This window comes from Tetrao urogallus (assembly GCF_951394365.1).
Source record: "Tetrao urogallus genome assembly, chromosome: 3".
Taxonomy (NCBI): domain Eukaryota; kingdom Metazoa; phylum Chordata; class Aves; order Galliformes; family Phasianidae; genus Tetrao; species Tetrao urogallus.
Window position 1 is genome coordinate 42,140,733 of NC_136815.1, and position 13,746 is coordinate 42,154,478.

The window sequence follows — 13,746 nt, forward strand, 5'->3', positions numbered from 1 at the left end:
ACTTGCTTTTTTTTATGTTGACTGTATCTAGATAGCTTAATTGAATTTAGTTACTTCAAAGTAAGTGAAATGAATCCTGCCACCAGCAACAAAAAGGATCGGGACGTATCCACAATTCATTTTGATGGTTGAATGCTACTGTTCTACAGATTATAGAGACCACATTCTCAACAATGTTCTTGTTACAACTGCAAATAGAAGCTGCATTGATTAATGTATTTGCTTTAAGTGTAAGGAGCCAATTTTCAGAACTTATTTGGAATCACTCTGTGCCTTGGAAGCAGAAATCTTTCTGCACTGTCATGCAGTTGAAATCTAGTTTATAAAGAGGATAGTGTTGTTTTGTTTTATTCTTATAGTATATGCTTAATTGGTACATCCTCATGGTAACCAAAGCTCAGTCTGAACTTAGACTTCAATAGCTCATTATGTCAGGACTGTTGAGAACTGAAGTCTTTTACACTCACTTTGTTTTGATTGGCATGTTTTGTCACAGGAGAGAAAAGAAACTCCTGAGATGGAAGATGAAGTAGAACCTTACAGTCATCTAGGTTGAAAAAGATATCCAGGATTACCAGCTCAATCATAAACCTGTCCTACCAAGTTCCATCACTAAACCATGTCCCTTGTTGCCCTATTCATGCATTACTTAAATATCCCCCAGGGAAAGAGAGTGCACCTGTTCCCTAGTCAGCCTGTTTCAGTGCTTAGCCACCCTCTCCATTAAGAAATTATTTCTAACATCTAATCTAAAGCTTCCCTTGTACAACTTGAGATCGCTTACTGTCATTTTTCACTTGAGAAAAAAGGCTGACACTCTCCTTGCTAAATCCTCCTTTCAGGTAGTTGTAGATAGTGATGAGGTGTCACCTCAGATGTTGCTTCTCCAGATTAAACAATCTCAATTCCTACAGCCACTCCTCATAAGTCTTTTTTTTTTTTTTTTTTCTAGTCTTTTCATCAGTTTCGCTCTTCTCTCTGCACATTTGAGTAATTCCTCGCCCTTGTAGTGAGGAGCCCAAAACTCTATGCAGTATGCAGACTTTGATCTCTCTTGTGCTGTGTACGAGGGGGTAATTGCTTTACTAGGCCTGCTGGCCAGGCTATTTCTGGTGAAGGTCAAAATGCCATTGGCCTTCTTATTCACCTGGGCACACTGCTGGCTCATACTCAATTGACTGTTGACCAGAACCTACAGATTCTTTTCTGTTGGCCAACTTTCTAGCCTCTCTTTCTAAGTGTATAGTTGGAAAGATATAAAATATAATTGCTGGGTCCCACACTTAAGTCATACCAACATTTTAGGAATGTTAAATGTCCAGTCACATGACAACTCATCAGTTTAGATGCCTCTCTGCAAAGCCCTCCTACCCTAAAGCAGATCATCAGTCCTAACTACCTGGAAACTTACTGAGGGTGCTCTTGATCACATCATCCAGATTGTTGATAAAACATGTTAAACTAGCCCCAGGTCTGAGCTTTGGGGAGTGCCAGTGGTGTCTGGCAAGTGGTTGAACTGAGCTCTATGCACTATGACTCTTTGAGCCTGGCCAACCAGCCACTTTGCCTAGGAAATTACATATTTGTCCAAGTTGTGAGCAGACAGTTTCTCGTGGAGGAGAAACTGGGGACAGTGGTTACGAAAGCGTTGCTAATATCCAGATAACATCCACAGTCTTTTCCTTATCCAGTAAGCAGGTCAGCATTTCACAGAAGATTAGGTTAGTCAGGTAGGACTTGCCTTTTGTAGACCTGTGGTGGCTGCTTCTGATCACTTGATTATCTTGTATAATAAATGATTGAAACTTCGCAGCAGTTAAATATGTGGAATGAAGTAAGGAGTTTAAAGAACCCCTGAAATGGGATTAAATTAGGCTATGCGGAGGAAATAACATACTTCATCTGTTAACGTTTGCATATTCTCTTTGAAATACTTAGCTCTTGAATTAAGGTTATCCAAGCAGTGAAAGGGGATGAGGGAAATCCCAAATTCAAACTGTATTTGTAACTTAATGTTTTCAGACTTCCAACAGTCAAACAGCATCTTTGTAAATCTGTGTTCTGTACTAGTCATCCAGCAAGGTTGGAAACTAGACAGTTCCTGGGTGTCTTGGGCTGACACAGAAGTAGTCTGTTTTCTGAGGATTAGACACCAGAGGGAGATGGAGGCGCATGCTTTTTACTACTACTTTATACAGATTGATAAAGGGCTGCTCAGTTCTGCGGAACAAATCTATCTGCAAGCTCTGAACAGTGGAGTCAACTAGGATGCAGGCGTTGTCGCTCTGTGCATTTCTTGTTGCTTTCCTTTGTTATTGTTGCTCTTTGATATTTTTTTTTTTTTATTCTTTACCTGAGGAAGCTTTTTCTTCCTGCTTTAGTAACCAGCAGCAGAACTGTTGCTTCTGGCAATGCAGCAATTCCCAACCGAGAACGGTCTCACAATAGATCTGGAGAAAACATAAGACTTTATTCATTTCCCTTGATCTTACTTATTTTAACCCTCTAAACAATTACTCCAGTCTTAACTGGATTCTTCAAATAACTTGCTCTTAATTTTGGGGAGGGTTAGTTTCTATGTACTTAATGACTTCTGCTTTGTCATTTGTTGTCTCTCTGAGACTAATTCTTTGCCTGCCCTTAAGGGTTTGGTTTGGATCTGTCCAAACTTTTAGGACTTGTCAGAAAAACAAAGCTTTACTAAGCATCTGTAGTAGAGAAGCACTAGATTTGTTTGGGTTTTTTTGACAGTTTCTCAAGTTCTTCAGACTGTTGCTGGCAGACTGGTAATTGGGTGTGCCAATGCATGATCATCTTAAGGTTTCTAAGCTATGATGTTAAGTCTGACTGAGATGCAAGGACAGGTAAATTCTGTTTGGTTTTTGTGGAACACATTAATGCATACAACCACAGACGTGGAACAGGAAGCAGGATGTTATTTGTTTTCCGTAACAGCACAACTTGCCAGAGTACTTGATTTTAAAAAACAAAAAAAAAACCAAAACCTGTCTGTCTTCCATAAAACACAAATAGCAGAGTTGAGGAAAGGTTTAAAATGCTTCTGGCTAAAATTTCTGAATGTACCTGCATTAAAAACGGTAAAAGTAAAGTGAAATTCTGTGAGCGCTTTATCTGGAAGCTCAAATGCATGTGTTTTGTTCCCATAGGAATCATAGAATGATTGAGGTTGGAAGGAGCCTTTAAGATCATCTAGTTCAAGCACCCCTGCTATAGGCAGGGATGCCTCCCTCTAGACCAGGTTGCTCAGAGCCCCATCCAGCCTGGCCTTGAGTGCTTCCAGGGAGAGGGCATCCACAGCCTCTCTGGGCAACCTGTTCCAATGTCTCACACCCCCACAGTGAAGAATGTCTTCCTGCTACCTAGTCTAAATCTTCCCTTTTCCAGTTTAAAACCATTTTCCCTTGTCCTGTTGCTACCTGCCCTTAAAAAAAAAAAAAAAAAAAAAAAAGTCCCTCCCTAGCTTTCCTGTAGGCCCCTTCAGTTACTGGAAGGTCACTATAAAGTCCCCTCAGGGCTTTCTTTTCTCCAGACTGATGAGCCCCAGCTCACCCTGACCTCATAGGAGAGGTGTTCCAGCGTTTTGATCACTTTGTGGCCCTCTTCTGGACCTGCTTCAACAGCTCCATGTCCTTCTTTTGTTGGGGGCTCTAGAACTAGATGCAGTACTCCAGATGGGGTCTCATGAGAGAAGAGTATAAGGGCAGAATCACTTCCCTCAGCCACCTTCCTGCTGGTCACACTTGTCTTGATGCAACCCAGGATACAGTTGGCCTTCTGGACTGCAAGTGCATACTGCTGGCTCACGTTGAATCTTTCATCAACTGACGCCTCTAAATCCTTCACCTTAGGACTGCTCTCAAGCCAACTTGTGTCTGTGCTTGGGATTTCCCTGACCTTGCACTTGGCTTTGTTGAACTTGATGAGATTGGCATGGGCTTGCCTCTCAAGCCTGTCGAGGTCCTTCTGGTTAGCTTCCCTTCACTCTAGCTTGTCAGCTAGGAATTCAGTATGTAATTATATTGAACTGGATGTTCAGTATATAATTATAAATGTTAAACCTCTTTCCTTCTGATAATAGTAATGACAACTATACCTTTGGAGCTTACTGATTTTTCTGTCATTGGATACAGATATGTTTTAAAACTGCAGGGTTTTTATCTGTTTAAGTGGATGAGTTTGATTTATTTTTTTTTTAAATTTCTATATTTGAAAACATTATTTAATTTTTTGTTCTGATCATGTTTAAAAGCACATTAACCTAATTATTGTGAGGATTGTTTTTGAAATCGAAAATTTTAGGCTGTCTGATATTCCTTAAACTCTTCAAAATGATTATATGTGAATATACCATTTTGATGCATTTATTGGAAAGGATGAAATTCTCATGTTGGAAGTGTTCTCTGAGGTTGAGCTATATATTATGGGTGTATCTGTATATATTTTGTTACCTATTAAATCTGTCATATAATTCAAAAGATGCATTGATTAATGTGTAGGTTTTGACTCTTCCAACCTCAGTATTCTAGTTGCAGGAAAAATCTAAAACTGATGTGAAAAATACACGATTTCAGAAGTATAAATAATGATAATACACAATTTTATTTCAGAGTAGCGAAAAACCTCTAACCCTTATGGTCTTTTTTTTTTTTTTTTTTTTTTTTTTGCAACTACTGAATATATGAAGGTGGGGAAATCCTTCTACTTGAAACAGTAATCTTGTTTTATTTTAGATGCATATCTTTGAATTACGGCCTTTGTAGATTGTGGCTTTGGGCAACAAAAAGCTTTCTAAAAACAGCTTTACTAGCACAAATTGTACCATTTGTAGCCATTGGGAGACTACTTTGGGAACATGGTGGTTCTGCTGGTACTGTCCATTTCATGCTTCCAATTAAGAAACCCAGAAACTTGAATGCTGCTGTATACCTTGACATTCTGGTCAATCTTGTCTGTGCCACTACCATTATGTATGGATGAGATTTTCCAATTACATCTAAACCATTTTTAAAGGGGAACACCTTGAACACTGTTATGGCCTTCTTGTATGGAATATGTGGTGCTTGCTGTCTCCTTGCAAAGCCTCCATGAACCTAAGAAACTGGAGTAGGTTAAGAGGCTGGCTTTAGGTCTCAACTTTTGGTTTTTTTTTGTATTTTTAAAGGCAGAACTTCATTTGAATTGGTGTTCCAGGAGCTGAGCAACAAAAAGCCACCTGTTTAATTTTTAGTTTAGTTTTACTTTACTTCTAAGTGTAAATAGCTGAATGTCTTGAGGTTTTTACTTCATGCATTTTTGAGGGGAAGGTATAGGTCCCAGGTGGATATGGGCATCTTTTTTGTAGCCTTGATTCAATTTGTGAAGCACCAAAGTAGGGAAGGAATTTAATGCATCTTTAAACTTGGCATTTTATTAGATGTCTCTAAGTAGCTATCTGATCTGTATGCAGATCTTGGTTAACATTTGGAAGTGCTTAATTCTCTCCAACAGCATTAGGTGAGAGAAACGTGCTAAATGTCTTGTTGTAGTCTTTGTTCCAGATTAAAAATAAATAAACAAATTACAAAAACTAGACATTGAGCAGCTCAAATTGCAGGAACAGACATTGTTAGTTGAATCTGATATCTAGAGGGTGACTGGAATTAAAATTCAGCCCTGTTATGGTAAATTGTTAATCTTGCTGCCTTCCAGCCTTTCAGCAGAGTAGGAGTATTGGAACTAAAGGCTTTGAAATATTAACAGCATTTTGCACTTTCACCAGTGAATGTTCCTGTTGTGTTTCATGATGTCTTTGTATATTTGTAGAGATAAACCTTCGTATTTGTCTCTTGTAGGGTTTAAAAAAAATACTCGGGAGTTCTGATTGGGAGGACTTGGAACAGGTAATTCACTCTAGGGCACATTACAGTGTGTAGGATGTTGGCATGTGGTTGAAGTGGGAGTTTGAGATTAAAAGACAAAACAAAAAAGTAATGTGAACTCTAGAAGCTAGTGTTTATTCTTCTGTTAATTTCCATCAAATTAGGTACCCATTAGATAGGGAGGAAATACCCAATTCATTAAAGCATTAAAGTTATATGATGGGGGAGAAGTGTATTTCATACATTTCAAACTCATTTCATTCATTTTCAAACTTCTTTTCAATCTTCTTTTCAGTAGTTAAAGGATTGCAGGGGTGATTGGAAACCTGATTGGTTTAGTTTCCCGAGTATTTCAGCAAAGGTTTACAGATTGTTTGCTGATTTCATTGAGCCCAGTGTGTATGTTTGAGTCATGTTTTGTTGTCTGTCAACTTACAAGGTACAACTCAGCAGTGTTAATTGAAAAATATTACTTTGTGCAGTGTACTGACTTACTGGTGTGTCTAAGTCTTCCTTCACTCTCTTTTAATAATGGCATTGTTTGCTGCAATTTTTTTTCTAAAGGTGGACTCTTTTTTGCAGAATAGGTTCGTAAGGCCTTTTTCCTGCTTGAAAAATAGATTATGTTGAATGCTGTTCAACAGAATAGTGATGTAATGCTGGACCAAATGCAGCCTGATGAACTCATTTGGTGTTGCATCTTTCTGTCATCTGATTTCTTCTGCTTCAGAGGTTGGATCCCAATCTTACAAGCAGAATCAAAGTAGTGTCCGTGCTTTACTTGGGCTTTCAGCTGGGGATGAGGAAAGGCAACTTGTATAGCACATTCTTGCAAATCTAATTTGTAAGGTAGTCTGCCTTTTAAAATCCTTCTGCTGTCATTGTCAGCATGTTGTCATAAACTTCGTTTGTTTTTTTTTTTTTTCTTGTGGATCTTTCTGGAAAACTTGGCTACTAGCTTTCCTTTTAACTTCCCAGTGTAGGTGATAGGCTCTTTAAGTTACAGCTTTTGAACTAGGGAACTGTCTGAATGCTATCCCTGTTTCTTAAAAAGAAAACAACCAAATCCCAGCAAATCACCACAACTCTAGCAGAATACTTGTGTGAAACTTGCACAGATGTTCACGTGCACCTGTGAAACCTCTCAAAAGAGAAGGTAGCAGAAGTTGTATCGCTTCTCATTTAGCATGCTTAAATACAGAATGTGTTGGAAAAAAGTTACTATGATGTCATGGGCTTATATTCCTGGAGTTACAGTTCATAATTAAAAACTTGTAAATTCTGAGACTGGATTTTTTGTGTTGTTTCATAATGCCTTGTTTCAATGCTTTAAGTGTCATTCTGAATTTATTCCAGGAATTACCAGAAACAGCACTCCTGAAGTTTTTTCGACCTGAAAGCGCACCAGTACCTGCAAGACCAACACCAGAGCAGCTTTCCAATCTTATCAAGACAAGTCTTCATTACCCAGAGTCCTTCAATCACTCTTTCCACCAAAAAAGGTTAGCAGGATGGGTTTTTTGTAATCTTTTAGAATATTATTAATTTGATATAAATCCTACTGGGAGATGAACATAGATTATAATGTGTAAGATAAAACAGTATGAGTGCCTCAGTTCAAGGAAGGCAGGGGAGAGTTCAGTGGAGGGCTGCAAAGATGATGAGAGGCATGGACCACCTCCCTTATGAGGAGAGGCTGAGAGACCTGGGACTGTTCAGCTGGAGATGACTGAGGGGGGGACTCCTACCAGTGCTTGTAAATATCTGAAGGACAGGTATCAAGTAGATGGGGACAGACTCTTTTCTGTGGTGCGCAGCAACAGAACAGTGGGCACAAAAGTGGAGCACAGGAAGTTTCTGAAGGTGTGTGAGGAAGAACTACTTTACTTAGAATGTGACAGGGCACTGGACGAAGTTTCCTAGAGAGTTCGTGGAATCTCCTTCAGGTATTCAGTACTTGCCTGGATGCTTTCCTAGGGATTCTATTATAGGGAGCCTGAGTTAACAGTAAAGTTATATTGGATGATCCCCAGAGGGTACCTTCTAACCCCTACAACTCTGATATGCAGGAGGGAAAGCTTGCTGAGTTCCTAAATGTTCTGCTTCAGGAAGGTATAGGTAAATTGCAAGTTCAATGTAGAAAAACAGGTTGTGGTATTACAGTTTGCAGTTCTAGTTTTAACTACAACTGTTCTCAAACAGCAAAATAAATGTTCTGAGTTTGTGTGTATTTTTGAGGAGTGTCAAAGGAAGAAGCAGCATAACTACTTAGAATTACCTGCTAGTGTTCAAGTTTTATGTTAAGAACTGTTATGTCTACAGTACCAGACTTGATAACTTGAACTATGGCTGGAACTTCATTTAGAAATGGAAATGGTAACAGTTTAGGTCACTTGTGTCTTGTCTCTTGGAATAATCTCAAAATTAATCTGTTTAAAATGCTAGTGTGAATCAGCTGCAGCCTGTAAAATCTTGGGCTCTTCCAAAAATAAAATGATGTGCACGAACTCCTCAAGTTCGTTTCTAGACACAAAAAGTATTTACAGTTATAGCTATTTAGATTTGAGTTGTGTTTTTCTGAGAGCTCTGCTGTGTTTATACTAGCATTTACTTTAGTTTCTGGCTGTGTAAGTTGCCACCAGAGGTATTTTTTTTATTTACAAAATCTTAACATTTTCAACACTTCATAAGGTGGCTTATTTTAATGACACTTAGGAAGCGTGTATCATTCCAGAAACAAGACCAGAAACAAATCTCATTTTTTTTCTAGTAGCTCTTCTCTTTTTGATCAAGTTTAGAATATTTAACTGTTCAGCAATGGCAAGGGCTTCCAGTGAAACAAATCACTTGTTGCATAAATAACTATTTCAGCTGCAGTAGTTTGTACCGCTGTCTGTAAATATCTTGGATTGCTCTTTCTGCAGGATTATTTATAAAAACAATCATACTAATTGTGGACAAACATACCTATGAGCTCTATTCAGGATAAGGGCTTTAATTAACACTAAACATATGCACTGTTTGATGTGCAACTACTTACTTCTCTTTGCAGCCTCTGTCTGGTCCCTGTTACTCTCCTACTTTCCAATTGTTCCCAGGCTGTTGTAGATGTGATGATTGATTTGCGGCATAAAACAACAAGGTAATGTATTTATGTTGATTAAAAACATTTTTTCTTCTTAGTTCTTTGAAGTCTTTCAAGTTTTAAGGTAAATTATTGTAGGCAGGCAATCAAAAAGACTCAGTAATTTCCAGGATTCCAAAGGCACTCTTGCATCTGAAGGTGGCGGGAGTAGTAACTTAGTTTTGTAATTCCTGACTTTTGAGAAGAAATTTTGAGAGAATGTAAACAAATTTCTGTAAAGAACTGATGATGGACACAAAGTACCTTCTGAAATTTTGGATAAATGTTAAATAAAGGGCTTGTATAATCTGTTAATATGTTTCAAATGCAGACAAGTAATGCTCATCTTCTTTTTCAGCCCAGAGGCGCTAGAAATCCATGGATCCTTTACGTGGCTTGGGCAAACACAGTATAAGCTTCAACTGAAAAGCCAGGAGGTCTATAGCTTGCAGCTGAAAGCTTGCTTCGTTCATACTGGTGTCTATAATCTTGGAACCCCCAGAGTATTTGCCAAGCTAGTGGACCAAGTTACCTTGTTTGAAACAAGTCAGCAGAACTCTATGCCTGCACTAATTATTATCAATAATGTTTGACCACTTCCTGAAAAATCATACTAAAAGACAAAATAAATCGGGTTCTTTTCTTATATTGCTGGTTGACATTTTGCTGCAGTTTTTTGAAATAGCACCTCGAACATCTAACTTGTTACTAGAGATCGTGTAGAAAAGAAAATAGCAAAATACTCAGACTTGTCAATTTGTTTCTCAATGCAACGCACGTTGGACTGAAAATACGTTTATCCTTTTGTATAATGTATTTCTTCTCTGGTAATTAAGATATTCATAACACAAAGTAATCTTCAGCTCCAGATCTGAACATAGTTCTATGTCCTATGCCCTGTCAAAAATGCAGCTTGGCTGCTGTTACAACTTCCAGCATGGCGTGTTTAATATTTGTGGCTGTATTAGGATATGGTTCAGGAAGAAACCCTCACTGGCTTTTTCCTGTCAAAAGCCATTAGTCATAAATCCCAACCTTACTGTGAGTTAATAGGGTGTCTCCAAACTGTTTCTCAATTGTTTGGTTTAAAAATTTGTTTTGAGTTTTCAAGTCTATGAAAACTGGTGACCATTGGAGGTTCACAAGTCCCATCAAGGGTGTTTCAAAATTAATTTTTTCAACTAGTTTCAGTATTTTTCTCACTCATCTCAACACAGAATGCACTATTTCACAACCATGAGATTGTCATTTAAATTGTCACTGCTTTATTATGTAACTATAACAATTGATCTGTTTTAAAAATTAAATCTACTCAAGATTTTCAAGAAATGTATTATATTTATAACAAATGTACTGTAAATAGAATAAAACATACATCATATTCACTGTATGGAGTGTTGCCTTGGATTTTTTTACTTCCCTTTTATACAGCTGTAGCAATTTACAGGTGCTGATTTTATTTTTTTTTTGTATAAGAATTCCATTGTGTACTACTTTATCCTCATCTTGTTTGCTCAGGTGAAGTTCTTTTCCTGTTGTCATTGTAGCATTGGTGTACATGGCGAATCACAGAGGTTGCTGTATTTGCCCTTTCTGGAAGCAAACCTCAGTTCTGCGTGGGGAATGTCAGTTGTTGTGTGATGGGGAGTTGCTGTGCGAAGCAGTCAAGTGCAGCAAAACCAGTGAAGAGTTAGGAGGTGTGGCTTATGATGGATTACCTGAGTACAAGGAAATCTGAAGTACCTAATGGCACCTAAACTTCAGGCTATCTATTATACCTTGCTGCTGAAGAAGATTCCATCATAGGACGACAATGACTTCTGGAAGTAGATTGACTGTTTCATGAAAGTTTTTTAGATGCTTTTTTCAACTCTTATCCAGTACTACTATTTGACTGTTTCCTGGATTTAAAACTTCCTGAGAAGTCTTTGAATCTGGTCACAGTATGTGACCTTCTGTAGTCTTACTTAATGACTCTGGCTTATGCTGACTCTTCAACGGAATAGGTGGATATTATATAACAACAAAGGTGTTGCTTCTGAGACAGCGCTGTTCTGCTATTGGGCAGATTTGAAGGATACCCTTTCAAAATGTTTCTGGGCATTGCAGTCTTGCACTATGTCATGAGTTGGGGCACTCCTTTTAGAAAAGAAATCATCATGCCCATTAGTGCTCAGCAGCTACAGGTCGCAGTGTTTTAGATCACAGGTGATGTGTTTTCAGCGCTTCCGCCACTGAAGTATTTTGAAGAAGTAGCATTATTCAGAGGATGCTTCCACAAGAGTTCTGTGATGTCAGTCAGAATTTAACTGATTTTCAGACTCTCTGAAGAAAACACAACAAAATGTTATCTCTTTGTGATTTGGAAGTTCTACTGTTGTTAAACAGAAGGCTTACTGGAGGCTTCACTACAGAAGCTATCAGTCTGAGCTTGCCTGGTCTATCACTCGTCAGTGATCCTAACTTTGAGTGAAATACTGCTCACTGTTTCTATTGGTGTATATCTAGGTTCTGGAGAAACAAGCAAGCAAGAAACCCTGTTATAAGATATTATCTTATATTATTCCATGCACTGGAACAGATTGCCCAAGGAGGTTGGGGATGCCCCATCCCTGGAGGCATTCAAGGGCAGGCTGGATGTGGCTCTGGGCAGCCTGGTCTGGTGGTTGGAGACCCTGCACATAGCAGAGGGTTTGAAACTAGGTGATCATTGTGGTCCTTTTCAACCCAGGCCATTCTATGATTATGTAGCTTAGTTTGAAGAAATAGTGCTTAGGCAGACCCTTCATGTTTTTCAGTGTTTATAGGATTAGGGTAAACTACTGTACTGATGTGGCAGTGGGTTATATGAGCTAGAGTATTAAGTCAGGCAGCCCGGATAAAACTAGCAGTGTTTTCAACATGCATTTAGGAGATGCTCTGTGTATCTAGACATGAACTTTTTCTATGTGTACTAAGTAGTCTTGACTGCTCAGTTTGGCAAAGCGCAGTAGTACAAGCTGTTTCAACCTCATAGGTTTTGTAATATCTTCAATAGGCCCTGAATGAGACTTAGAAAGCATGCAACTTTTCAAGGCATAGTTTGAGACTGGAGAGAACATCAGTCCATGCATTTAATGGTTTTTATGCTTTGCATCACTTCCTCCTTCTTCCATCACTTCCCTCTGGAGGGAACGCTAGTATTTGGGTCCATTGTGTATATGAATAAATGGCATTCACAGTATTGCAGCTAAACAATTCATTTACAGACTTTTCCTCACTTTCCTTAGTAATTCAGGCAGCTGGTTCTGTATTCCTAATTCTCCTGTAAAGCAGTTAAAATCTTGTAGCAGTAATTGCAAAAGAGAAGGTAGAAGGTGATTGCTGTCAGTCAGGCAAGGTAAGTGAAAGTGAACAAGTGTGCAGTGTGCCAGAGAAAAAGAAGGGGGCAAGTTTAGTGAAACCAAATAAAAAGAAACAAACTGAGCAGCACAAGGGCAAGGTGAGGGAGGCAATATGCAGTACCTTTTCTCAATTAAAAAAAAATAAATTCAAAGTTTGTATTAATATTGAAGACCTATCTAATTTGTTGTTCAGGCTGTCAGTCACAAGTCATCATAGTTGGTGCTTACTGAAAAATAAAACCTTTATTCTGTGAGCAAGTGAAGGCTGTTCAAATGCAACTAAACTGGCTGGTAGAATAATGGCAAGAATGTCCTGTGTAAGCTTCACAAAAAGGCTCCCTTCTGTGCTTCAGTTACAGTGTTCACCTGGAGGAGGATTTCCTAGATATTACTGGTAAGGCACACGACTGTGAAGGAGCAGGGAAGTGACTGTTTCTCTGTAGTGATCGTTTCTCTGGTGAGGCTGCACCTTGAGTCCTGTGTTCAGTTTTGTCCCCTTCACTACAAAAAAGTCGATGAGGTTCTGGAGAGTGTCCAGAGAAGGGTAACAAAGCTGGTGAGGAGTTCGGAGCACAAGTCTTATGAGGATCTTATGGGGAGCAGCTGAGGGAGATGTGATTGAGCCTGGAGAAGAGGAGGCTCAGGAAACCTTATTGCTCTCTACAACGACCTGAAAGGAGGTTGTGGTGAGGTGGGGGATTGGCCTCTTCTGTGTTAACTAGCAGTAGGATGAGAGGGAATGGCCTTAAGTTGCACCAGGGGAGATTCAGATTGGATGTTAGCAACAATTTCTTCTCAGAAAGAGTGGTGATGCATTAGAATGAGCTGACTAGGAAAGTGGTTGGATTGCTGTCCCCAGAGGTGTTCAAGAAGCATTTAGATGTTGTGCTGAGGTATGTGGATCAGTGTGGAAAATAGTGGTGGTATATGGGTGACTGGATTGGATGATCTTAGAGGTCTTTTCCAACCTTGATGATTGTTTGATTCTATGAAATTAGAGCAAGGTATAGAGTCCTTTCTGTTGTTGAGCATCAATCCCTTGTCAAATGGTAGAGGTAACACTGAGTATTCTCCTTGAATTGTATATTGTGTTTGTTTAAAAACAAATAGCAATGCAAAAATCCCACCAGAAAGAATAACCAAAGAGCGATGACTATGTTTATATAGCTATGGAATTTCAGAACTTATTGCCTTGTTTTAACTTTTTAATTAAACTCTTATGCATTAAAATAAGAAAAATAGCCTGCTTTAAATTGCGATCTAAATTACTTGTAATGGAAGCACATCTTTAATATCTGTATTTTCAAGTACGTTATTTAAATCTTCTTTAAACATACAATTTAATAGAGTAAGGCTTTAA

At 38.7% G+C, this 13,746-nt stretch overlaps 1 protein-coding gene across 1 annotated transcript in view; it reads left to right on the plus strand.

Moving 5' to 3' along the window:
* The window catches only part of TRAPPC8 (trafficking protein particle complex subunit 8), a gene marked incomplete at both ends in the record, with an annotated part of 48,129 nt that extends 38,533 nt beyond the window's left edge, over positions 1-9,596 (plus strand). The window contains 3 exons of the mRNA XM_079533094.1: positions 7,236-7,381; positions 8,932-9,021; positions 9,362-9,596. Coding sequence (XP_079389220.1) covers positions 7,236-7,381; positions 8,932-9,021; positions 9,362-9,596 — 471 coding nt within the window. The remainder of the gene's footprint in view (positions 1-7,235; positions 7,382-8,931; positions 9,022-9,361) is intronic.
* Positions 9,597-13,746: the final 4,150 nt, after the last annotated feature.